This window comes from Strigops habroptila, chromosome 5 (assembly GCF_004027225.2).
Source record: "Strigops habroptila isolate Jane chromosome 5, bStrHab1.2.pri, whole genome shotgun sequence".
Classification (NCBI taxonomy): Eukaryota; Metazoa; Chordata; class Aves; order Psittaciformes; family Psittacidae; genus Strigops; species Strigops habroptila.
In genome coordinates this window covers 54,334,566-54,362,498 of record NC_044281.2, presented here as the reverse complement: position 1 = coordinate 54,362,498, position 27,933 = coordinate 54,334,566, and the positions used below count along the sequence as shown (strand labels likewise).

At 41.4% G+C, this 27,933-nt stretch overlaps 1 protein-coding gene across 6 annotated transcripts in view; it reads right to left on the bottom strand.

Annotated features, from left to right (window-relative positions):
- SEMA5B (semaphorin 5B) overlaps nt 1–27,933 on the bottom strand; it is a 277,489-nt gene that overhangs the window by 135,656 nt on the left and 113,900 nt on the right. For all 6 annotated transcript variants that reach the window (XM_030487800.1, XM_030487796.1, XM_030487799.1 and 3 more), the window contains exon 4: nt 3,539–3,744. In XM_030487800.1, coding sequence (XP_030343660.1) covers nt 3,539–3,692 — 154 coding nt within the window. In that variant the 5' untranslated portion in view covers nt 3,693–3,744. The remainder of the gene's footprint in view (nt 1–3,538; nt 3,745–27,933) is intronic.

Below are 27,933 nucleotides of genomic sequence, written 5' to 3'. Positions count from 1 at the left end.
TTGCTTGTCAATGAGAGACAATGAGAGATCCTTAATGTAACTACCCACTCACAGCCAAATAGGTAATAAGACAACAGAAACAACCTCCTGGGAAGTAAAAGATCATTTTCTTGTTGATCTAACAAGGGAAATCAAACTTTAACTGGATTTTCTATAAGCACAGAATAGAACAATCTAATTATGAAAAGCCCAAACTGGGTATGTTATAATTGTTGGTGAACTGTACAATGACCATCATTTCTAAGCCCCGGGGAAACTGGGGTGTAGGTAGTTAAGGTCTGGCGGCCGGAAGATATCGCGATGTACGGAAAGAGAGAGCCCCTCCCTAGATACTCTCACAAGCCCCATAGCATGGAGAGGGGAATTGTGGGGCGAGGCTCGGCAATACCATAAAAGGTAAAAATTGTTAACCTGCCCTCTGATTGGGTCAGCACAGGTACTTCCGTGTGGCCGAAAGGTATAAAATGTCTGCTGTTGTTTAATAAAACGCTATTTGGTCATCCTCCATATTGGTGTCTGTGATCTTCTAGCCCTAAGCCAGGGGTTGGCTTAGTTCTGCAAGTCTTGGCTGAAGCAACGCAGCAACACTGGGGCACCATTGTGTGTGTTTGGAACTGTGCAAACACACACAACAGTGCTCACAGCACAAATTCCTAACCTGTCCCTCAGAATCTCTGTGTAGTCTGCTAGGATAAATCATTCAGCTCACAATCCATTCCCAGTCCACATCTCTCCTGGCAGTGTAAACTTTATCTTAAGCATGTCAAATAAGCATATTAAGGACTTAAGAATTTATGTCCCTAAGCTTGTCTAGACCATCTTTCCTAGGTCACAAGTAATGGCAGGTGGCTTGGGGAATGGGCTCTATAAAGAAACAGGCATTTCTTCAGGTCCAAACACAGCTAAAGTAAAAGCATTTTGCATACATAGACTACTTTCTGCTTAAATAAATACGTCATGTACTGTAGCCTCTTTTTTTTACCCCTCCTATGCAATACAAGGGATAACAGTTCAAAAAGATGGTTGACTAGTGTGGATGAGACACAATAAGCAAGAGATTAGATATAGAAAATACATAATTTCTCTGGAAATAAGTTAAAGGGTAGACAGAAAGTAGTTTTACTTGGAATCTTCCATGACAAGGATATTATCCAGCCAACTGGATGCTAAGAATATCATAATCTGGAGGAAAAGAAAGACTGAACATGAGCATAAGCAAAGTGGGAACTGAAGACTGGAGAACATGAAACGTATAATGGCATCCCATTTGTCTTGCAATGGGAAGCCAGGCTAGCAAGATCGTGAAAAAGATGCTATTCAACTCTTTTGTAATATAAACTGTTTTGTTAACATGTTCCTTCTGGCAGTAATTAATGCATCCTGTATGACTGAATGGCCTGGGACCTTTCTTACTATTACCGCTCATCCACTGAAAATTGCAGGTGTAATATAATCCTCTCCCCTAGCAGCAGAAGCATCAGCAGAGCTACTGTTAGGGTCACTCTTTCAATCATTGGCTCAGCGTTCCCACTGCATATCAGGCTGTGATTCATGGGACAATGCAATTGGAGACCCACAGAAAGCCTGCGAGCCACACTTAAGTGGAGACATCCTCCGAGGATTTTGGAACAGCACATAAGAAGTAGATTTCCCTGCGTGTCTTCCCTTGCAGCCAAAATCTGCTTGTGATGGCATCAGAACAAGGTATAGCTTTAAGGTAAATTATATTATGAACTGAATGTGGTTTTGAGGTGTAAGACCTCTTCCATAGAACTTAAATACTATGTGCAGTGGAAAGAAGATGCCTTTAATTTTATTCCTGTGTATTTTCCAGCTGAGCTTTGCAACAGAAAATACAGGATTAAACTGTATCATGAAGAATCATGAAGAAACAGGTGCTGAGAAAAAACCAGTAACTCTGAATCTAGCTTGGGTTTAAGAGACCCAAATGATAATCTGGGCAATTTCAATCTTTATTTCTTTTCTATAATTGTCAAGTTCTAATTAACTCACCAGGTTTTGCCCTCTACCATTAAAGAGAGGAAGGGAATAAAAGCAGGGAAAGGGGAGGAGAGATTATTTTTTGTCTGAAAAATTCATGCCTGATTAAAACAAAGCAAACTGGCAAATTATGAGCGTTTTTATGTAGTCATTACTTCTGCAGAGAGCAATCATATGGAGTGCCAAAAAATGCCCACCAATTCCTCAACATCAGGAATCAGAGCTCTAATATTCCCTGCAGAATGATTTATCTCAGTGCTGGATCTCGCCAACACATCCTCTGTACACTCCAAGTTTGGTGCTCCTGGTTAATAGAAAGAGCTCAGATTTTTTCTCTTTTCTGTACCTATAACATCATTATTATTGTACAATCTATTTAAATATCCAACTGAATTCCACCACATTTTTAACTTCAAGGGTTTCTCCTTTCATCCCTCCCCAGTTAAACAGATGGTTAGACTTATTTAGCAATTAAAATCAAGTTTTATTTACCCATTTCAGTGGAGCAAGGTTAGAGCCAGTGCCATATCATGTAGGCTTAAAGATTTTGCTAATTTACTTTAATCCACTTAAACCTTTAAAGCACAGATAATGGAAAACAGACAAAAAAACTCTTACACTTTCCAAATTAAGAGACAAGAGTTTCCTCCACTGCAAAGAGTAAAGCTCTCTAGAAGAACACTAAAAGGTCAGCAAGGAAGCCTTTGACTATTTTCTTCCTGGAAACCCTATCTCAAAGGTCACAAACCCACAACTAAATTGCCTTTAGCAAAGAACCTAACTAGAGACACATTGCAAGGTACTTAATTGCCTTTAGCAAAGAATGTAACTGGAGATGCATTGCAAAGCCTTAAATCGGAACCAAAATCAATATTTCAACATTTAGAAGGAAACATTCTTAGCAAGGACATTCAGCAGCTGCTGATGATGCTGATCTTAACACACTAGTCTGAAGTGAACTCAGAAATAATAGTAATACCAAGATAATGATCTAACTGTCTAGTGGGTAAGTGGACAGATTGGATAGACATGAGTTTAGGAGTATAAGTACACTCATGGAAAATCCAACTGGGATAAGGACAAGAGAATGCCACTCCCTGCCATTTTAAAACAATTCACTTTTCTTGCATTCAAGTATGAATAAATTCTCTATCACTTTTCACTCATTGAGTGTCTGGATCCAGCTAGCCAGGTGATGTACATAAGCTTACTGAATTTCAGATTACTGAATCCTGTTAGAGAAAAGGAAACTGGAATACATTTTCAGTGTGGCACAAGATTACAGGGAGTTTGTAGCAGAATTGAAAATTGAGATTCTTAGACCAGTTGTTGCAAAACTGTCTGAATTAAGTGAAGCCTCAGAGTTAAAACACTGTAAAGCATCAAAGTGAATACAATTCATTAGGCTACTTGCACTGGCCTGTAGATCACAGGTATAAGGAAAACAGCACAGACTAAACCATCATCCATAGCACCAGGAAGGACTTCAAAATGGATCATCCTACTGGAACTTAAAACAGCAATAGAAGCTACTTACCTTCAAAAGAAATTGTGGGGTGTTCTTTCCTGACACATTGCTGATATTCAGCTTCAGAGTATTCAGGTACATTCTGTGATGCTGAGAGATGAAAAGCAAGAAGAAAAAGGCTTGGCAATGACAGGGAAATGGCCTTTAATCTTGAAACAACCATGACTGAAGGGCGACTGCAGATCTAGCTTCCAAGGTAGGCCCAGGGAGGATACCTGAAATACAAATAATTCCACTTTCAGAAAGATGAATGCTTATCCAGAGCATGTAACATGGGTAGAGAAAGGTGGAGGTTCCCCTTTCATCCCAACCCCACTTGTACTAAGTACACAAGATAATAATCCACAAACAGCATCTAAAAATAATGACCTAATTTACAACTGTATTTGGGCTTTTAACTTCAAAGAGAAGGGAAATGCACAGCTCCCTAAACATGTATCTCTGTGCACCTTTGGGGCACATGTCCTTACACAGCAGCTGGTGTGCAATGGCCAGTGCTGACAACTTGAATTTTCAAATATTCCAGGTGTAAAAGTGTCCCCCAGTGTGGACACCTCACTCCTTGGTTCATGACATGTCCATGTTTAAATGCCATGCTACGTTCAAGAGATTGCTAAGGAATGGCCAACATCAGTCATCATGAAAACACACGTGCTATTAATACTATTCTAATAGGAATTCATCTATTTTACCACTGCTGTTTTAAATGTTTTAAAACAAGAAAAGCCAATTTAAAGGTGTTGCCAGGAAAGTGCTAATTAAGGTAACCTAAAAATTAAAACAGTTTAATGGGGAGAATGGTGAGAAGTGAGTCAATTGCCTGCCTTATCATGGGATGCTATAGCTCTCAGTCACAAGAGCTGAGGCACAGCTAAATGGGAGGAGCACCCACTCTCAGGCTAGGAAAGGGGAAATGCCTTTTCTATATGAGCATTTTTAACAGCAGCAGCAGAAAAGATATAGCTCTAAAAACTTCCCTGGGCCTATCAGGCCTGAGGCAGGAGATGCAGGATTAATTAGCCCATGCCACAGGCTCCCCAAGGTGCTGCTGCACCTTAGGAAAATCTGCATTGCCAAATTTAATCTTAATAATGTGCATATTGTATTTTCCTATATAACTTTGTTCAATTATTACAAACACATGTTTTCAAACAAATGGAGTCTCCTACCTTTAAATCTTACCTAGTGATAAAGCTGGTTCTGATTAAATTCACACATAACAAGATTTTCAATTCCTGCATGTGTAGTGATACATGAAGGTAGTGTAACAGTCAACACCTGCAGTGCCTGATACCTCTATATTTTTGTTTGGAGTCTCCAAAATACCATCAGTGAGCTGAAGAGGCTAGGCTAGTGGCTGGTACCATGGGGTACTGATACACAACAACAGGCTCCTGGCACGGACCAAAACAGGGGGCAATAATGTGACATCAAGAAGCTGGAAGTAGTTTATAAAGGTCTTTGGGTGTCACAGAGACAATAACGGAATGCTTACAGCAGCAATGGGAGACAGCTGGTTTGAAAGATGGATCCTGTGTTTTATTCTTATCTGTATTTCTCCGTGATTTTAAAACACTGGCATAAAGATGAGTTGCCAGCGCATCCATTATGTGTGTCTTCAGCAGCAGCTACATACCACTGACTGAAAATAGCGTTGGCATTCAGTATTTGGGGTAGTTTTAGGGACTTGGTTTCCCAGCCAGTGTGAGTGAGAGATTGCAACATTTCACATTTTTCCAGCCCTGTATACATGCAGATTTTATGTAGGGATATATAAAATCTCCTTCCAGCTCTCCAAAGGAGGTTCTACACCATGAAGGGTGTTTTTTTTAAAACACAGCAAATATCATGTTAAATTAAAAAATGGGACTGGCAGAAGTAAGAGATGTGAAATCATTCAAAGCTAAGGCCAGCAAACTGTTTCGTCATTAAGCCAAAGCATACTGCAGGGCGTAACTGAGCACTGTGGCATCTCAGATGATGGAGATGTTGTGCGAGCCACGCTCTAATGAAAATTATTGATGATGAAGCATTGGAGTATATTTTCAGCCACTGGCTTAAATGATCATTTTTTCAGTACAGATCTAAAAGTGAAACACAAGCAGAGATGCGAGCCCCAGGGAGATGCATTTTGTGTAGCTCTCGCATCCACTCAAAGCTCCAGAAGAGACAAAGCCACGCTTTCCTTAGAGAGGAGATGGCTGTTGTGGGAAATGCACAAGAAGCAAAAGGACTTCTTCACTGTCAGATATCTTTGCTGGAAACTGGAAGAGACTGTCATGGAAATCCCACCTTATGCATGCTCTAGTCCTCCCAGTGCAGCCATTCCTTGTTAATCCAGACTTTTAGTGTGAGCCACTATGGTCATTTTCATCCAAACAGTGATCTTCAGCTGGGTGAAAAAATTCTTAACTCAAAGACAAACAGTAGGGTCCCATGCTCCTCTAAGGCCCTATGTGGTCTACAATCAGCACATAAGTAAACTCAAGTTTCACACTCATCAGGGTCATGAAATTATAAAAAGTTGCATACAGGAAAGCTTCGTAACATCCCATAGCATATTCTGTGCCAAAAGCAGAGTACATTTACTAGTGTTTTGTCTGGACTAGTTGTTAAATGTGCCAAGTAGCTGGATTTCTGCCACTTTCCCTGGAAGATTTTACCACAGTCCAAGAGGCTTCAGTGTTCCTTAGAAACCTGTAACCTGTATTTGGAGTAAAGTTCCATCTTCTTTTTCCTTATTGTCATACGAGAATCCAAAGTGTGCATGACAATAATGGTTTCAAACTTCATGTGAAGTGGAAAGTAATATACGACCAAGCAAAGATGAAAAAGAAACATTAAAAAAACTTATACCCTTCTCTGTGTCTCCTATCTTCTACATCTAATTGCACCCATCAGATGTGTGGAGCTCTCATGTACTGGGAAGCTGAACAAAATCAGTGTCATGCAGCCCTGAACTGGTGCCTACTGGACTCAGAGTCAATGGGTAAATGCCAACTTGACCAAGGGCAAGCCATAGAGCACCAGCTGAACAATATTCAAACAGTGGATAGCATTGCAAAAGGTTATTCCTTGATTCTGCCCCTTCCCAGAATGCCTTCCTCATTTTTTTCTCAATATTTTAAGAGAGATGCCAACTCAGTAATTGCTATTCTCAGCTGCTACAACTTTATGCCTAAAAACCCCATACTCCAAATATGAAGCAGTGCCATGTGCAAGAGCACGGCAATTGCATGCCTAGACCTAACTAGTAACTGCCTGGGAGAGTCCAGCAGCTAGTTATGAAGTGTAAATGTTTCAATTCTACTGGAGATGGCCAAACTAAAGCCTCCAATTCTGCCCAAGCTTCAGATTTTCACTGTGAGGGCAGGAGTATGACCAGTGCTTAGGACCAGTCCTCATCCAGACTGCTAAAACCAATACATATCTTAAGCACAGCCCAGACTAGTGGTGGTTTGCACTGCTGGAACTTGCCCTAGCATTAAGCTGTGTAGATACAGTTAAACATTATTAAAAAAGCTGTTCTTGTAAGACTTTCTGCTCAAAATGGCTTAGAGCTCAAGAAATCAGCTGTCAAGGTTTCAGTGCAGATGAGAGACAAGAGCTCAAATCCCTGGTTAAACTCAAATCTCAGACAGTACATACTTCAATTCTTTATTTGTTCACCTTGATGTACCTCTACCACCTTAGCTGTTTTGCCCCCCAATGCAGACATGTTAAATTAAAAAAAAAGGATAAAAATGTCCAATAAGCTTATCTGTCCAAGTTTATCTGCCGTCTCCCTCACAAAAGCCTGTCCTCTATGCCCCTGCATAATCCCAAGGCCCAGTGAAGGGGCATCTCTCTTCCTTCTTGTACTCTGCACAGCAAATCCCTCTGGCCCTCAGTCAAAAAAAGGCCAACAAATCCAGGCTCCATTCGACCCAGTGAAATATGCCCCAGAGACAGGTATTTTGTAGAGCACCACTTCTGGCACCATGCTCTTGTCTCTTAAATCAGGCTCTCTCAGCTCATGGGCCTCCCTGACTGTAGCAGCGATGGCAGGGGATGGGCAATGAGCTGCTCCTTCTGGGTAAAGCAGGAGGTCTTCACACGCAATGCATCCCCAGAGCTGAGATTTGCAACCGCAGCACCCATGCGAGCACAAGCCCACTGCCGCATGCCCATTTCTCACCCAGGCCATTTCATGGCAGCTCAATAGGGCCAGCACATAATTCTGCTGCGGTTTCACCACCCGCCACAAGCACAGCATTCAGGGGATCACCCACAGTCCCTCCCTTATTCGTTCTCAGGACATGAGTCTTTTCCAACTCGCCCTGTATTGTATCATTGTAACTCCATTGATTTCACAGGAACTAATCCTGATTTACAGAGGGTAACTCAGATCAGGCCCCCTTTGAGTAAAGCTCCACGTCTAAAAGAAAAATACCTTCAATCAATCTTCAGCGCTTTAAAACAAAGCACACTTTAAAAATGGTTGTACCAGGAATTCATATCCTGCTTTCCTCTGACTGTAACTATCATTTTGACTTAATAAAACGTGACAGTAAAGTTTAAGGATAAAAGAAAATGCTTCATCTTTCATTTTAAAGAAAAGAGCTGCCTTTAAAAAAGATTTAAAAGGAACCTCCTGTAAAAGCATTAATTCTTCTGTTCGGGATCTTTTGTGATTGGCACAGTTATGATTTTATTAGAATGGGATACCAGAGGGAAGAAGAGCAATGGAAAGAGGTGGACATCAAAGTATTCCAAAAAAGTACTTGAAGAAAAAGGGAAATAAATATAAACATTATAAAGCAAGACAGCTCAGCAATGTGGCTATGACAGGCTTGCACAGGCAGCTCTGCCCTAGAGAACAGAGAACTCCAAGGCCAACAAAACCATGGTCCTTTATTCATCCACTGCTCCTTGCCCTTCCCTCCCACCTTCACCAGCTGGAATTCGTCCCACCAGACTGGCTCCAAGGGCCTTTCCACACTATCGAAGAAAAGGCACAGATTTTCCCTTTGCCCCTGGCCACATGCATACACTCAGCCCTCAGCCAGCACTGGGGAGATGGATGGGTCTTACAGCCAAAACATGGCACACTGCTCTTGCATGCCCAGATGTCAGATCTCACATGCACCCTTAGACTGGGGGGCTTCTCCCTAGCAAGCTTTTCTCATTTATGTACTTGTGAGACAAACATATGGGAATGGTCAAACTACCGTTCAGATATGAATCTGTGAAGAGATCTTGTTTTTCTTTAATTAAATCATGTTACAGTCTTCTGAAGAATCAGTGAGCTCACTTTTAATTTCACAACAGCTTACATGCTGCAGGTCTTTTTCTGGCTGGGTTTCACCATGCTCTCATGTGCCCACCTTGTTCAGGACTTCCACAGCCTCCACTACAACATCATCTCTGAGCCTCACACTGAACTCACTCTCACAACACCCCAGGAGGACAGAACCACATTTTCACACATACAATCCAAGGGTTATCTTTCTAAAAACCCTACAATTCAGCAGCAGGGTGGATTGCAAGAGCGTGCAGGCAATACACTCTCCTGTGGCAAAGCAGAAGCTTGGGCTCCATGCTGACCACTCTCACAGCTCCTGCCCCACAGTCTGCAAGGCACCAGTTGCAGTATCACAGCAGGCTTTATACCAGGGATAAAACAATTGAGAACTCATAACACAGGTCACCTTATTGCAACCTTTCTGTTATCTAGATCTATATAAATAATTCAGGTAACTCTCTGCAAAGGAGAAATCAGTTTAACCTAAAATACTGATCGGTTCATGGCTCGTGAAGCCTGTAGTGGAGCTGAATAGTCTATAGTCTGATCTTCTTAGTATTACATCCCACAAAAGATTGACAGTGCACTTTGGGGCATTTTATTTCTAGAATGCTTTCTGATTGCTGTTCAAAACCACCCAGGACAGGTCAAAGTTCCAAACCAAGCCCACAAAAGGCAATGGAATGTTCTTGTTCAGATCAAGTAACAGAGACAAAACTCTTACTAACAGTTTGCTACAAAATGAATTGGTTGATATCAGTCCATTTCTTTATGGACTGCTGTAAGCCCTCAATGAGCCATCAGCCACTATTTAGCTGCTTGGTCTCAGCAGCACAGTCAGTGGCTACATGATCCTGGAAACTGAACTGTTTCCTCACCTTTAGAGGAAGCCCTGCAGAACAGGAACCTATTGTGGAAAGCTCCCATTAAATAAAGCTGATTCAACAATAAAAGCCTATGTAACAGAGCAAAATATACTGTACCACTGAATTCCTGCCAAACCCAGTGGGCATAAATAAATACGTGCTCTGCTGACACTCAGACCTGCTTTTGAATAGCACTAACCTGACCACACATCGAGTGTGTCCCCAAGTGCCTCAAGAGGCTCTCCCCAGAGGGCTCTAGATCTTTTTTTTTAACTGGCCACTCATAATATAAAGACATGAGAGGTTTTGTTAGCGTTTGTTTGGAGTATGAATTTAGCACTTGTGAAAAGGTGCCTTGGAGTCTGAAGTCTTCTGTTTATCCAAAGATCATACTTGGCAGTGAAGGCTTACACTCATTTATGTCCCTGGTGGTGTGCCTCCCATGTTCTCTAGAAGACTACCTCTACAGTGGGAATGGAAAGACCTATTTGCTCTTCACAGAATGGCCTCTCTGAGAGACTGTCAACACAGACGCCAAAGTGGAGGTATTTTTGGTAATTCTGGGACCTGTACTGCCTATGGAATTATTTTTCATGTCTGCCATCTGTGAAACACACAGGTGAAGGCAGAGATGAACACAACAGAATGCAATGGATGCTATGGTACTTCACACAACTGCAATTCAGAGGCAAAGTTTACTGCAGCCTAGACTAGAAACCAGGAGCTCCTGGCTTCCAGTCAAAGTCCCTGTATTCTCCATCAAAAGGACAGGATGAATGAGTGTAACACAGCCCAAGAGAGGAGCCATCCCAGGGCTCATGGGACAGCAGCAACACAGTAATAACTATTCCGGAGGCTCTGTCTGCAGCTGGGGAGCGTGCCCAGGGCTCAGCATATTTTGCAGTACAGTTGCCTTTTCTTGCTGTACGCATGATGTAGAGTCCTCTGTATGGGTACTGTAAATCCAAGGTGCCAGACATGCTGTTTACATGCACATGAGCTATATAATGCAAGTACAGTAGATTCAGCATCAGACTTACTGCAAATAATCACCTGGCTGCAAGGGCTCTTTCTGGCTTGAGGTTTGGTACTCATCCCACAGACCCATGCCTTAAGCCTATAGCTGTTGCAGAACCACTAATGCAGCAGCTTTTCTTAAAGTTGCTCCACTACACAATGTGTGAATGGTTTGTAAATGTGCAAATTAGCAGAGCCACAGCCTCTAACACCACACTGTGCAGACAATGTCATTCCAACACACTCGGGTGCCTGACAGTCTGCAGAAGCTCCTCTATTTGCAGTGATTCCCAGATGTGTGGTGTCCCTGTTCACACTCCTTCCCACAGCAACTGTGACATTACAGCTGGGGAAACTGAGGCATGACCCAACTCTGTGACTCAGTCACTAGTAACTGCAACCAGGTTTTGGTAGACACAAAAAGAGAAATAAACTCCTCCCGACTCTTCCAAGTGCTTTTGGTACACGGCCTTCTTTTGTCTCACAGTTTAATATTAAAACCATAAGTGTTCTTTAATTCTTGACTTAATAGACTACTAACTGTTGTTTTACTGACACTAGTTTTTTATCTAGCTTTATTTAGAGGGTCCACTGGAGACATCCCATGGATTATTAGTAAGGAAGTTAGTGGCAATGGTTCCAAATTTTATGATACCTAATATAGGTTGGTAACTTGCAAGGTTTTTATCTTCAACTCCATAAGGGCAAGCCAGGGACAACTGCAGACCCTAGCCTGTGCCAAGCAGATAGGCAATCCTGATAAACTACGCAGCAGCCACTATGGTAATGCTGTGACCACACAGTTGGGAGAACAGTAAGAAGATAAAACTAAAAAAAAAAACAAACCAAAAAAACAAAAATCCACTTAATTATCCTTTGACCTGAAGCAATCTCAGAATTCAAGTCTCCAGCAGACAAAAACTGAGCCATGAAATCATCACACCAAACGTCCTGCCTGAGAGTCAGCCATAACATATGGACTTGACTTTCCCTAGGGCCTTGTTTTTCCAGTTTAAACACTCCAGAACTAGCTCTAGGACTACAGCTCCTGCCACCCACTCCCGTCTGCTCCATCCCACAAATCCTCTTGCATCACTCCTGCAACCCCGTGTGCTGGGGTCAAAGGCAATTGCTGCATGTCACAAATCTACCTCATCCCTCCCAGCAGCATCTTCCTGTACTGCTACATTGCAACAACAGGATGAGAAGAATGTTTTCTTTTAATGCTCACCCACGCAGCAGAGACAAACCACAGCCGGTTTGTTTTTGTCAAAAAATTGTGATTACCTGGTGCCACATAACACATATTCATAGGAGAATAGGCACAAAGCATCCCTGGAGTGCAACTCCAAGTTTCAGCCTGCTTGGAAACGAGAATATGTTTTGCTGCAGCATCTTCTTGGCACTGCACAGTACCATCTATCATATGGAAACCTTTGGCTAGAAGGCATTTTAAACAGCCTATATATGCCACAAATCTGAACAGACAAAATAACAATTGTCAGCCAGACTCTTTTTTCCTCCGCGCTGTGCCCAGTTTTCTCATATTTCTTCCAACAGCAGTTACCTGTCGGGCTGTTAACTCTTTCTCTTGTTGGAACCACAGCATTGCTTTGGTCTACCCCATCTCTTGCATCCCATTTGGTATACTGTAGAGGAGAGTGGCTCTTCCCAGAGCTACCCAGCTGCAAGATAGCACTGAAGGGAAGAAGTGCAGAAACTGTACAACTCACAAATGGCATGTTATTACTGACTGCTGTGTGTAAACAAAATAGGACTGATTCCTCATCTGCTGAAAACTACAGTGACATCAATTTTTCCCCAAAAAAATATCTGGTGATCAATAGTTTCTGAAAAGGCAGAGTTGAATTTTCCTCTTCCTCCAAACATCCTATGTAACTTCTCTGATACCAGGGGCATGGTACTGTGTTACCTGCTAACTGAAGCTCACCAGACTAAAACCACAGGTATTACTATGCTGGATGACAGCAACATCCTTTTAGAGCTTTTCTCAAAAACAATAATTAGGCAAAGGGAAAGTGAAGCAGGACACATGACTTCCAAAAAACCCTTGGCTGCATTCTTTTAATGAATGGTCATAATTTTCACTGTCCAGATTTACTTTATCTAAACAGTGCACAGTACAGTCCCCATCCTGTAAGGTGTCCCTCTCCCCTAAATTTCCAAAGACACCAAGGTGATCCAGGATTTAATGCAAATCCTAGGATCTAAGCAGTTGCATGCTAGAAAGGAAGGGAAAAGTGGGAGAGACTGAAAGGTGGGATCATCCTCCACACTCATGTTTTTGACAAATTCAGATGTCCTGCCAAAACTGGACATCTGAATCCCACCAGTCAGGAGAAGCAGCCTCCCAGTGGACATCCCAGCCTCAGGGTGCCAGCTCGCCTTGTCAGGAATGCTTTAAAAACCCCAAACAATCCCTCAGACAGAAACCTTGTTGTCATCTTCCAGGAGGCAGGGCCTGAGCAAGCGTTTGGGGGCTAATATCATTTTAATATACTCTGAGGCCAGGCTTTCTGGAGAAGATGAATTATTTGTAATGAATTCCAATCACATGGCACTCCAGCCCCCACACCTTCATCCTGCATATATAACCAAATTAGTTTAGGAGATGTAAGTTATTCAGGGACTTGGCTGTTCAGTCTGGCCTTGGAGGATTTGCTCTCATTATGGCTTTTATGCAAATTCTGTCCTCCAAATCTCTTCTGAATCAATTATTACTAGATTAATTTAAACATGTCCACCTGGGGTGCCTGTATATCATGTGCCTCATGTTAAAAAGTAAAAAGGATGATAATGAATTCAGGAGGTGACTGAAACAGATTCCTGCTTTGTGGAAATGTGACCATTTTGCATGCTGTCATAAAAGAAAGAAGTTCCCTCAAGAAACATGGCAGATAGGGTCGTTCGCTGGATCAGCTGGGCTTTCAATCACTCTTTGGAAATTAGCATGATACAATAAAAAATTAAGAAGAAATTAAAAAAAAATATCGCTTTAATGCTCCAGACTATTAAAGTCTTCGATGGACTACTAATTGAAATGTAATGCTTAATTTTAAGCAATGCCATTTTATTAATGGTAAAAACTAGAATTAATGTCATTAACCAATGTTAATATTACAAATCCCCTGAGGGATAACAAAGCAATTATGTTATTCACAGAACTGAAAGGGGGGGGAAGAAAGATGTAGTCCGTACGTGGCTGCACTAAGGTGGAAGAGACTGCTTCCATCTGCATTTCCTCTGCTGAGAAAGGGGGTTTGTTTGTTTTTTTGAGCAAAGAGGAGGGAGAGGAAGAGAATAATTTGCACTAAGTTAATTACTGCTGATTTTCAGGCACTTAATAGCTAGGAAATTATTCTGTTACTCAAACACCATACTGTGGGGATCCTGGAAAAATAATTTGGGAATGAGAAACTGATTACAAACCCTCCTTCTTGGAGGCCTCCGCTGTGTGTGTTTGGATCCTAACACATGCACCAACAGCCTTCACCTGATGGAAAATCCTGATGCAAATAGACACCACCCACACTGAGCAACAAATGGCTTTATAGAGCTGTACTGGTTTGCATCTGCCAGGGATCACCAAGGAGATCACCTTCTATGGTACTGAATGCCCTCAAGTCCATGTGAGGGCAGGTGCTTTTGTTTTATATAGTTCAGCAAGTTCAGCATCTTGTCAGATCCACTGCTCATACAACTGGATAGATGGGGTTAGCCTTAATTAAAGAACCAAAACCAATACCCTTGCCAACTGGCAGAAGTTGGCCAGAGGGAGTAAGAACCTTGATTGGCACTGGTATAATACTGCATTTACCCCAGAAAAACCATGTTTGAGATAAACCCTTGATTAACTACGTTTTTATCATGTGGCTGATAATTCAGAGACAATGGGGAGATTCAGCAAGCCAGAGCATGACGATTTCCCCAAGGAGCTACAAACCTTGTTGTTATTCCTCAGAATCCCAAAGACTTTTGCTTTTTATTTACAAAAAGTGAAAGTACTCCAACCCATCCAACACACCACTGTCAAAATCCACGACTAACACAAATGCCTCCTTTCAGTGAACACTTTTCAAGGCAACCAGTCATACGTGTCACAAATTCACAAACACTGTTAATCCATGGGAAGAGATATAAAAATTAGTTTCCTCTGTTTTGTGTAACATGCCATTGCTCTGCTGTAAACCAGCTCTCAGGAGATTCTTCTGACACTGTCCAGCCTAGCACTTTTTAAACACTAAGTTCATCTCCTTCTTCAAGGAAAAAGAAGAAAAGCATTGACACTAATTACTACCACGTTTCCTATTTACATTGCAACCTCATGTAAAACCTCAATACTAACCTAGAAGAAATCAAGTGAAAAAGACTTTCAGTGGAGTGAGAATCCACTCTTGAATTTAGCTGGATATAACAACAGGGACACATACTGGGTGGCTGGGACCAGGCTGTCTTTCTTTCTTTGTAGCCCAAGCACAGGGCACCCAAGTGGCTCTTTATGTTTCCGTTCAGGATATAGGTACAGCTGTAAAACACAATGAGATTTGGGAGTTTTACTTAAATTGATATATTACTTAGCAAACTTATTATAAATGGGAGAGTGAGCAAGGGGAAGAATTACTGCAAGGCTTCCCCTGTGCTTACCAATGAGGTCCTGCACACAGCCAGCTTCAGTCTATGAAGCCAGTTAAGCTCGCCAGCATGATGCCTTTCTCCTGCAAATTTGCAAATCATTGCGTTTTGTCTCCCAGCAGTGGTTTCTCTCTTACCACTTGTGTCTCCATTTCCTGAAAGAACAACATTAAACCTCCTGTGAAATATCTCCGAAGTCCATTCTGTCACTCTTCCGCTCTCACTCCTGATTTGAAACCAGAGGGAGAGGAAGCCACTGAAGACACCAAGGTCAAGGCAGAATGAGACAAAGTCAAATTCATGCAATCATTTAAAACCACACGCCATCAGGCCATTACAGAGACATCAGACGTTATGGATTGCAGCTTAATAGATCACAATGGAGGATGATGGCGGAGAAGAGAAGAGAGAAATGTTCCTTCTGGGTTGAGACTTGCTGATTAAAGTGCACAAGTGGGCAGGGGACTGCGACAGAATTTGTGTTCATAAAGCTGATACTTACTTCTCAATATTAATGGATGCACCATTGTCGCCAGACGTAATGTTTTGTTATTGCGTGATTAATTGAAAGTCACACACAATGACATATTACAGGCAGGATAAAGCTGTCACTGTAAAGCAATTCTTCACAGTAATTCCTGCAAGTCTACAATATGGAATTGCATACCCCGTTACAGACGACCCCTCGAGCACAAACACATTACATATCTTTATATAAATAACAGTGACTAACAACAGCAGTCTGAGGTAATCTCTGTGGGATAGAGAAATAGAGAAAAAGGTAAGACAGGGAAATTGCCTTCAAATATTAGTGAGCTTGTCCGTGCTAATCTCCATCAAATGAGCTATTTCTCTTTTATTCTAAAATAAAAACTGTTCCTGATGGAGACCTATGAAGTATGATAAAAGGACATGTTGTGGCATAAGTGACAACTAGAAGCCTTAATTCTTCAAAAAGCCACTAGTTCTAAATCTTAAAAACTTATCTTGATCAAGACTAATTAAACTTCGACACAGTCGCTTTATCACTTACTTAGGTCAGTAAGTAAGTATCAGTAATTGGTCCAGCTCACTTTTCTAAAGCCCCCCAATCAAAGACTCTTTTATATTTCTTTTAGCAACTGCAAGAAGATATCAAATTATTAATTTTCTCCATGCATTTTATTTCAGTCAGAATCACTGCATTCAAAATACAACGTGGAAAAAAGATCTACAGTGCTCAAGGGAAAGGACACAGCCCAGGGGAACAGGGTGCCCAGGAAATAGCTCACGTCACTTAATATTTTGTGTATGACCATTTCACAGCTGAATTTGCAGTAATGGTACACAGTTGCCTAATCTTCGGTTGGCATTTAGCGCCCTATTTCCCGTGCCATTGGCTAATGGTTAGATCTGTTGCAGCGCTGATTCAGTTTCTTGCTATTTGAACACAAATTGGAGGCGATACCCCACTACTCAGATGAGCAATATTTTAAAGACTCACCATCAGATAGCATGGCATCATCCAAACCCAAACAGTAGCCTCTCTCTCTCTCTTGCAACTTCTCCATTAAAGAGTTCAATTTCTCATGAAAAAGAGATGGTCAGAGGTTTTAAGCCCTTTCAACCTTGCCCACTTGAACTTTCTGTTACCAATCGCTTGTAAAATAAGGAAAAGTGACACAAAGGTCTTTACCTGCTCGGAAGACGGTTTCTTGCAGGCTCTTGTAAATCTGCCACTAACAGAAGCCAAGAGAAATGGGGACAGGAAAGCACAAAGCCTGGGCTGTCCTGTGGCCTGGAGGCAAATAGCAATCTCTGTCTTCACCTAACCCAACCAGAGCCCTGCAAGAGACTAAATCTGTGTCCACTGGCCTTTTTAACAGTTCCTTAATGACCGTTAACTTTTTTCAGCCAGCCATTGATTCTAATGGCATGTGCATTCACACACAATAATACCTCAGACGGCCTTCATTAATTTACCATGCATAATTTCTCTGAAAGCTTTTGCCAATAGAATACCCCTAAACTGACTCACTAACTCATGAAGAGAAAGCACTTTCTGTGTGAGACCATTATGCAGATTCACAGCACTCTCCTCAAATAAGTTAAAAAGTAGGTATTGTTCGGTGTCTACCCATTTTTTGGACGCAGCAAAGTACCAGGGCTCGCAAATGTAAAGCTGCTGCTGGAGTATCCGGTGTGACAATGAATATGTAAGATACTCTGGGCTGTGGAAGGAACAACAAGAAAAAAGGCAGCTTATATGAAAAAGCCTTTCTGCTGTGAAGTTCCTGAAATCTCTTACAAATTTCAACAATGGGAAGTCCTAAAAGTGAAAGGCTATTAAAATACTAAGGGAAAATGCAGCAATATAGATATTCACCACCCCAGGTCCATTCATCCAGAGGTAGAGGGGGCGAAGATCCAGCAAAGGGAGTAGATTAGAAACAAACTATCCCAGAGAACAAGGGTTTGGAGCTGTCAGGAACTACAGTGCTGCCTGTTAGCCTTGCAATAAATTACGGAGCTGTCAGCATTTTCCCATTATAAATCTCTCAAGTCTCCTCTTACGTACACTGATGCAAGATTCAGACCTTAGTCCCATGGCAGCAATGAAATTGCAGGCAAAAGCACTGTGCCCCCCCTTTGGAGATATAAGAGCCATAAATACAACCAGTGGTCTTACAAACTTTACAAGATGTTGGTTTTAGTGAATACAAAAAAAGATTATTTATGTTATTACAATTAGTTTGGCTTTAAGCAGAGTCACAGGATGGCAGGTGAAAAGCTGACTGAAGAGGTGATTGGGAATAGGCTCCTCCTCTGCACGACACTCAAATCTTTTTTTGACTTGCAAGTCTTTTACCCCTTTCCAGAGGATTGATCACAGAGCCCACAAAAGCTGCAACTCCACTTCCAAGGTTATAGGTGGCAACCTGAGTTACGTAAAAACCACCTTCCATAAACACATACGCTTGTTAAACCCTCTAATATTAAATATGGAGATAAAACAAAGATTAAACAAAAAATTAGATCTGAACATTTAATCTGTCTCAAATTCTTGAGTCGTGGGACTCAGGGTTTTTGGTTCTCATCAGTGAGCACTGAACCACTTGCCAAGAGCACAGGAGCAAATGTAGCCACAGAGCCACAGACCGGGTGGGTAAAGAGCAGAGCTCTTCAAAAAATCCCCGTTAAGAACAGGCTTCGCATTTTTAAGAAGTGGCTTTTTTGTTGTTATTTCAGAATATAGACTGCAAAAGAGGTCCCATGTACTTCAGTGCAAAAACCAAAACATTATCTTAATGAAGACTGACAGCATATGTGGGGAAAATACGCTCGCATGGAGATACTTTTTAAAGTGAAAACCACCAGAAGGATTTTGGCAACATGGATTTAATACAAAGGATGTAAGCCATTATCAGCATAAAGGTAATGAAAACTCAGGGAAAACACCACTGCCTGGAGTTAGTATCGTTAAAGACCACTAATACTGCCACTAATTACGCATGCTTAACTACAGCTTTGCCTGCAACTGAAACATCACCAAATTGCCAATAAACCGGTCTGTCTAGGGAGTAACAGATTTCTTTAAAGGCCCTTAAATACGTGTTTACAGATGGTATGGGGAAAAGCTATCTAACATACCTGAAGAGGAATATCTTCCAGGCTTGGGGTGCCTGGCCTATCAAACCAGGAAAAACGCGAGCGTGGGCTACCATTCTCCAATTACTCAAGTGTTAGTAGTAAATCTTAGCACAACACGTGACTGTACTAGACATCAAGTAGTGCATATGCCGGAGGATTTGGGGCTGGAAGCAGCCTGTCTGCTCCAGATAAAGTAATGACTCAAACACAAGGCAGGAGACACTCGAGGCTTCCAGTGTGTGCAACAGCCCAGCAGAATTACAGCCACCTCCAGCCCTCCATTCTGCAGTAACAGCAAATCACTCTACATTTTTCTAACCCTTTAATAGTGTTTCCGTACAACACTATCCTTTGCTCTTGGCTTGTGTATTAGAGGAGAAAAGTAGGACAATGTTTCCCTTTTTAATCCTTCATTTTTACATCTTTTTTTTAATCATAAAGGATTTTTTTACTGAAATCTTGCCGTATATCTGCTCACAAAGTAAACAGCATAGCACTCTGCTTCAGAGAGAATATATAACAGTAGAATAAAATTCTACCCATATGTCCGAAGTACAAGGGGTTCACAGTCAGAGCTGGCAAATGGTGTGATTAATCCTGACTGCATTTCAGTGAAGACAAATCTAGAAATAATGTACAATTTCTCTCTTTGTGAATTACCACTTCAGAAAACTCCCTGCCTGTACCATATACACCCAAAGCAATTTTTGAAGATTGTTTACAATAAATCAAATTTGGGACAGTGCTTGACTTATGAAATTTCAAACAACATCTCATTATTCTTTGGGTGCTCCTTTTATAATGTCAAGTTAACAGAAAAAACACAGCGGATACACAGACGCCAGACACATTCAAAGGTTTCCATCTGGGCTTTAATTACTATCACAGTTGCCTTACTAAAGTGAACACGTTCCTCCCCCTCCTAAGGGCTTCGCCTTGTATCTGATTTAGCTTACTTTGTCTTGATGAACAAAATCTGGTATAATCATTTTCTATAATGCCCCAGAGGAGCATCATCCCGTGTATAAACTTGCTGTCCTGTAAGTCGGCTTTTTACGTTTCTCTATTTAGATGTTACTCTGAACTTTATTCAGAGAGATTCTTCTCTCCTTCAGGAAATTATTTTGGAAAAGTCCTAGAGCAGATTTTCTCCAAAGGCCACATTTACATTAGATCAAGTCATTGCCATTATCATAAAGTTCAAAAAGAGGCAACAATGTTTAAACCAGAAGACAAACAAAACCTCTTTCTGCCCCTCTACACAGCATCACCTGTTCCTGACCCCACTGACCAGTTCATTATTGCTTTCAGATGGTAATTAGAGAGCCCAGACAGCCTGATATTTGCCATTTCTCCTGACCTATTAGGCTTGGCCTCTCCCAGTTATTATCAGCATCTTTCTATAGGTGTTCTCAGAGAGCAGTAACAAGTACACCATCTGTTTTAGCTCTCCTGATTTGAGCTGTTAAATAAAAGCACGTAACATCATCTGCAAAAATACCTTTGTTAGGGTTCTGCAGTGAGCTCTGAACCCTTTATAATTAACTACAGACCTACTTGTTGGTTTCCAATAAGGTCACTCTTTCAGTAATCAGAGGTGGTCCCAGGAGGTAGTACATAAATAGGCTATATTGAAGCCTAAATTAGGCTAACTCAGAACTTCCTGTACTCTTCACTGCAAATAAAGCAAATATTTATAGACTCTTGCAATCTCTGAGGTTCCTGCTTAATAATTAGGATCAGAGCAGCTCTTCTCGCTCATGGTAAATCAGAACCCAAGCAAACGTCCCAGCGCTTGGATTCCTCAGTGTATAATTTTTGCTCGAAACTCCCCACACCATCCTATAGACAGCCCTCAAAAAAAAAAAAAAAAAAAAAAAAAAGAAAAAACAACAAAGAGGGGGGAAAGATAACTGAAAGATAATTCAGAAGGGAGAGATGAAAACAGACTTTGAAGGAAAACATCTCTCTGCTAAACTAATGTTAAGGTATATTGTCACAGACTTGGAACATCTGGTGTCTATTCTGGGTTCTGCCACTGACTCTCTACGTGGCCTCAGGCAAGTCTTTTCAGTTTTAAGTCTCCACCTTTTCTTTCTTTTCAAGCAAATACAAGTTTTCATTTCTTCTCCCTTTGCCTTCTGTCTTGATCATTCAGAGACATACATAATTTTAAAGAAGACGAGTAACCACAACTTCTCACTGGATAATATCATGCAAGTAGACCTGTCTGATGGAGATGCAGGCTTCGGACTGAAAACACTTAAGGGTAAAGACCATTTCCTAACATTCGTCAAGTCTTCTGTTCCATAGACTATTTAGAGAAGGCTAATGGTATGCTGTAGGAGTTTCTGGAAGCAGCTGGCCGAGTTTCTGCTGGAATCATCACTTTAAACACTGTTGGGATGTCATTGTTTTATTCAGAGGTGTCAGAATGCCTAGAGCTTTGGCCAGCCATCTTTTCTCATTAGTAATTTTCACACAAGTCTAAATAAATGTGTTTGTACTGTGCCCAGCGTAATGCAGCTCTTATGTGCCACATTAACACAGCTAATAAATAAAAAATCCTATTCATGATATTCTTACACCAAGCCAGCAGTAGAAAATGGACACTCATCAGGGAAGCGGGAAGCATTAGTGGCTGGGGTGGATGGTGTTAGCAAACAGGCTCCAGCTGTAAGTGTAAGCATTATAAGTAACTTTATCATTCATTTTCAACAGCTAACTCTGCATTTCCTTGCCCCTCTACCATCTTGTAGAGAAGGTTTGGTGAAAAGCATGGTACCCATTTATCCTTCACTAGCTGATGAGCCAGCAAGCCTCTTTCTTTGTTACATTTTGGCCTGGAAACCAGGAGCAGATCTGAATGATCAATGCTGTTCGGCTTCTGCCTCTACACAGCCAATAGAGCAGGAAGAATGATACCAATGGGCAGGGAAGAATACTGCTTCCTAAATAGCTGCCACCAACACGCTAGCTGCTTTTCAAATACACAATACCCAGCCTAAAAGTGTTGTTAAAGAGCTTTCAGACACCACTGGAACACAAAATTAATACACAGGGGAACATCTCTCTGAATACATCAGTGCAATTCCCTGCCTCTTGTTTTGACTGCACCCACCTGTGATGCAGCTCCCTTACATATCTTTATCACTATCCATCCATCTTACACGGAATGATAGAGTGATCATATTTCATAAGAGAATGTTTTAAGAACAGAGACTTGACTTTGGATCCAAGCATAGTTAATTATTGTAACATGTATACACATTATCTCCCAGAATCTGGAATTTCAGACTAATCAGATTATTTATTTCTTCCAGGTAGCATGGTTAATGGTTTTCCTGATCCACAGAATAAACATATTTGAACAAGCATTCTGCAACCACAGTGTCCCATTGAACTCCCCCCAGGCTGTGGACTTGAAGAGCAAAGATTCCCATCTCCTTCAGCCAGGAAACTAGCTCCTCTCCGTTTAGGACCAGGTTCTAGCAATACAAATAATCCCATATCAGTTTACTGAGATGCACTGAGTCTGTGATAGAAGCAATTTCACGGACAGTCTGCAGAAGCTCCCTCTCTCTGCAGCTCCAGCACAGAGCTCTTTGTTTCCACTGCCTTTCTCTTCAACTCTCTTGTTCCTCAGATGAGAATCCCAGCTCCCAGGCTGAGACAAACATATTTTTCCAGAGCACTGAAGCTAATGTTACTCCCAGCAAAGTTCGAAAGCACTATTCTTGGCCAAGACCCCTTGCCCATGAAGACGCTTGACAGAGGAGAAAGCTGAAGCCTTCCTGACCATCAACCTTGCAAAATCCAAGATGAAAAATCATTCACCTGTGCTCATAAATAATACTTTGCCGTTGTGATTTTAGAAATTAAGCTACTGAAATCTATGAGTGCTAAAGGAAAAGGAACCACTAAGAGCAGCCTCCTGTGAAGCCTGAGAATACGCTGGGTGGTTCACTATGAAGATGACAGTTGCCCTAGAAACCCCATAAGCTGGAGTGGCAGATAACTGAAGTAGATGAGATCTGTCAGAAAAAGTTTGGCACCATCAAAGCAATGCTTTGAAAGCATAAAAATGACTAATTGTCTGTGTTTTCTTCACCACATCAGACAAAAGATTTTCCTGGCAGTGAGGGACAGCTCTTCGAGCTGTGTTTCGCTATTCACTCATCTGTTTAAATTTAGAGTATAGGATTTAAAACTTCTTTTAGAATTTTTAAAAGCGTATTTCATTTAAAAGAAAGCTAAGTAAGTAATGGGCTTGTACTTGTTCTCCTTCTCTTCCAAAGACCAGAGCTGAGACAACCTTCTGAGAAAGACTGGTGTCCTGCTGGCCCTAAACCTTACTTAACACCACTATCAAGATGACATCTAAGAGGCATGGGTCTCATTTTCTGGCCGGGAGACTAAAGACGAAAAAAAGTTTGAAGGTCTGACCTGTGATGCATTGAAACACAAGCCTTATTTTGACCAGATTCTGACACTTCAAATTACAGAATCATAGAATCATTTGGGTTGGAAAAGACCTTTAAGATCACTAAGTCCAACTGTGATGGATGGTTAGTCCAAACTAGCACTGCCAAGTCCATCACTAAACCAGGTCCCTGAACGCCACATCTACGCATCTTTTAAATACCTCCAGGGATGATGACTCAACCACTTCCCTGGGCAGCCTGTTCCAAGACTTGCCAACACTTACAGTGAAGAAATTTTTCCTAATATCCAATCTAAACCTCCCCTGGTGCTGCTTGAGGCTGTTCACTCTTGTCCTATCACTTACTACCTGGGAGAAGAGACCAACCCTCACCTTGCTACAACTTCCTTTCAGGTAGTTGTAGAGAGCAATAAGGTCCCTCCTGAGCCTTCTCTTCTCTAGACTAAGCAACCCCAGTTCCCTTAGCCGTTCCTCATAAGACTTGTTCTCTAGATTAGCTACTCAAGGTAGTGGGTAAACACAGAAGTGATAGAAATCAGGGTTTGGTTTTTAGTATCAGAAGACACCAACTTTTGCCAAGCCTACTAATCCCAATTTCTCATCTACAGTAAATAAACAACAGCACTGAAAATGAGAAGGTTGAGCTTTAAAAAGAAAAAACATTAGCTATGATGTATTTAGACGCGTGCTTCCTTATTTGGCCTCTTTGTATATGTTTCTTATTCCCTTTCCCTTCTTTTAACTGGCCAGTTGCCAACAGAGGAGAAGAGAAAATGAATAAAAATTAATTATAAGCAGTAAAAGTAATTTTAAACTTTCTTAAGGACTGCTGTCAGAGAAGGAGGGAAAACTCAGGAACTCCGGATTTGCCACAGTCTTCTTCACGGGTACCCAGTGATGCCAACGTATCTGTGTAACCAGCACACAGCAAACAGCACAGCTGTTTGCATTCTCTCTGTGCACAGGGAAGCAATTTTTCCCTTTCATACATTATTCACAACTTGCTGCAGCCATTCTGCAAATTCAGTACATCTCCTTTAATGCAACGATGAGATTGAGATGCAGATTCTTTCCCTTAGTTTCTTTTTTTTTTTTTTCCTTGAATACTGAGAACACTGGATATGGGTTTTCTTTCTATTTAAATTTCTCTTTTCAATTTGGAGCTGATTTAAACTATGCGTAATGCAGACAGGCAACAAGTAAGGATTTCCTGCTCTGATCCATGCCTTCTCCTCCAGCCAAGCCTGCGGAAATAACCCTTCAAGCTTGGACATAGACACATCCCCTACAAGTTAGAGAAGAGATAGTCCGAACTACCCAAAACATTCAAAATGGTTTGGGAATTCAATGTCTGCAGAGAAAATACTGTCTCTTTCCACTCTACAGTGACTAGTACAAATCATAGACAAAAGCAAACATTTAACACTAATAGCCATTAACATTTATAACTCTCTGCTTTTGAAAAGCCCTAGACTGCAGCCACCAAAATTTATTCTCAGTTGTGGTTAAGACAACAGCTTTGCCAACAGACTTGGGAGGTGAAATAACATCACTGGACCACCTGCTCCCTTGGAGTTTAGCTTTAATAATGTAATACAATATCATAAGCTGAAGTCATTTGATGCACTCGATGCAGGAGGGAAATGTAGATTCTCACTTTCTCTGAAAGGTTTGGTTTAGGTGCCACAGTAAGCTATATCGTTCTGCTCCCACATCCCCAGACTGAACAGAGCAGAGTCAGATCCATCCCTGGTATCAGCCTTGGCTTGGCATGAGGCCAAAAAGAAAAAGATACTGTGATTTTATTGCCATTTCTAAAAGACTTAGTTGAACACAATGGGCAGAAATTTCTTTCCTCAGTTCAGGTTTGGCAGCCACCTTGCATTTCTTCAGATAAAGTGGAGTATCTTTGTTTTGCTTTGAGAAGTTAATCATTTTATCATTGAGGCTTCGTAACATATTGCATAGGAGTGTCTCTGGAAAACATCCATCCTGTGGCTCGGCATGGTTGGTTACCTATTCACTCACTACAGCATCACTGCAGTTTCTACATTGTCAAGACTGCTTGACACAGATTGGATTTCATTTCAATATTGCATTGATGCCATACCCTGAACACGAAACAACAATTTGCACACAACATTGCAGGAGCCAGATTCACACACTTGTAACTCAGCCCAAGTCCACTGAAAAGAGCAGAAGCGTATCATCCACATCAGCAGATCACCTGGTGCAGGTCTGATGTTTAGGGGCAGGAATGGCCAGCAAGAACTCTGGATTTGAATTTCAGCACAGTTTGGCCAGTTCTTTTAACTTCTCTAAATACTAACTTGCTCTTTGATAATGTGGTCCTTATATTGCCTGTCCACTTTATCAAAACACCTTGGTTACTTAGGTTTGTCAAATGCTTTGAGATTTTAGTGTGAAACAAACTGTGGGGATTCAGAGCATTGCTGCAGATGTGATCAAATGCACTATACGCTGTGGAGGATGTTGTAGTTCTGCTGATGTAGGAATGACAGCAGAGTTCTGCCTTTTGTAGCTTGATATGACTGGCTATGCATGATATGAAGGACTAAGTTTCAGAGGAAAATTTAGTAGTATAAGTTCCATCATCCCAAACTTGTTACCCACATGACTGGTGTTAGCTTATGTGGGTTATTGCAGTAACCCTCCTGCAATATTCATATTTAATGAACAGTGAAGATTATCACTCCTGTATAAGAGGTACCAAATAAGTCTTTTATTCCCACTGATGTAAAATCCTTTTAGGAAAAGTTGCTAGGCTTTAGACTACCTGCATGCAAGGGACCCTGCTAAAGAAAGGTGTAAGCCTGGGTTCTTCATCAGTAAGACTCAGGACTCAAATGTGAAAGCCCTCCTTTTTGTACATAGGCTCACATGTTAAATATGAGGGTCTTGACAGTGAGGTCAGCCCCAGGTTTAAATTACAAGCAGAAAATCCCTGCATAATTTCAGTAGTGCTGTATTCACTGAGTAAATGCTTCAGCAAGTTCAGGTCAAACCAAATACCACCTGCACAGGCATGCAATGAGTAAGGGTTTCTCTGCCAGAAGTAGGTACATGTAGGGTGGTTTCCTACATTTGCAGAGGAAAAGGAACTGATCATTTACAGTCATAAATATACCTAAATGTTGTCTAAGGTGGAGCTTCTATCAGAACAGAGCCCTACCAGTTACAGGGGCTCATGTTGTTCTTCCTCCTCCATTGAACAGGCTGTTAAATGAACAAAACCAATTTGATCTCACGCATTCAACTAGAATATAAAAAAAAGCCAAGAGCAGCTGCTGCCTACCTACAACTCTCTAATTCCAGCCCAAACAATCTGTTTCCCAGTTGTGGGAGAGCAATCCACAAAAGGACCCGACAATCAGATGGAGTCAGCAGAGACGTGATGTTGTGCCTCCAGCTCTGGCACGTGGCTAATTACAAAGGACAATTATTATAATTAATACCAGTAGATGTGGCCAAGTCTCCCTGCAACTACTGTGGGGAATTTCTACCCCTACTTCAACCAAAAACCATCTGTCAGACAGGAAAAGCACAAAATAAAACCCCTCCTTGCCAAATATTCTCAGTAAAATGTGTTATTGCCACTAACCTGGCAGTCACAGGGAAGTCACACAAGTCTCAAATAAGAACCACACTGTGAAGTGAAAATCCCTGACTTCATATTCTCCGCCTCATCAGATAAATAGTTAATTGAATTATGCAGCAAAAGGCTATTGCTGGAAAAGTGCAGGGATGGATAAGTTACACACTCCTGTTTGTCCCAAGCTGGTTTGTTTTCTATAGTCGGGTTGGCATTAAGGATCAGGTAGAGAAAATGGACTGGAAATGCTGCTACTGCAGAGCTCTGTCAAGGTAGTGAGTTTTGCAAAAGCTGCTTGTTATTGGCCATTTGCACATTAAAATTTTCTTGCCCTTGAACCTCAGTGACCACTTAAAAGGTAATAAGAATAAGGAAAAACTATTAAAGCAGACATCATGTTCCTGACTGATCCAGGCACAGACTGCTAAGAGGAAAATTTTGCCATGCAGGAAAGTTGTTGGCTATGTCAAACTACTTTCTGTGCAACTTGGAGACAAAGCCCACATAACTGTCTGTCACAGTGCTCTGATTTCTTCTCATCTCTCTTCTTGCTTCAGCACTGCAGGTGAGCTTTCATCAAAAGATACCCACCCATGGACCTCGTTGCTTGTAGTCACTCGCTTCAGGCATCAGACTGTGCAGAGACCTTCACTTGCCAAGTACTGGCACCCAGGCCACTGCAAGAACTTTGGTGGTAGTACTCAGGGGTAGCTGAACCAGCCGAGACTGTCAGAGACTCAACCATTTGCCCTCCACTAGACGAAAAAGTGAATGGCCAAAACAAAAACATATCAAAACAGAAGGAGTGTTTTCAAAAACATTACACAGTGAATAGTATTGGGGGTTTTTTCTTCCCAAAATTTATTTCTTACTGGAATACAAAAATAACAGCTTCTA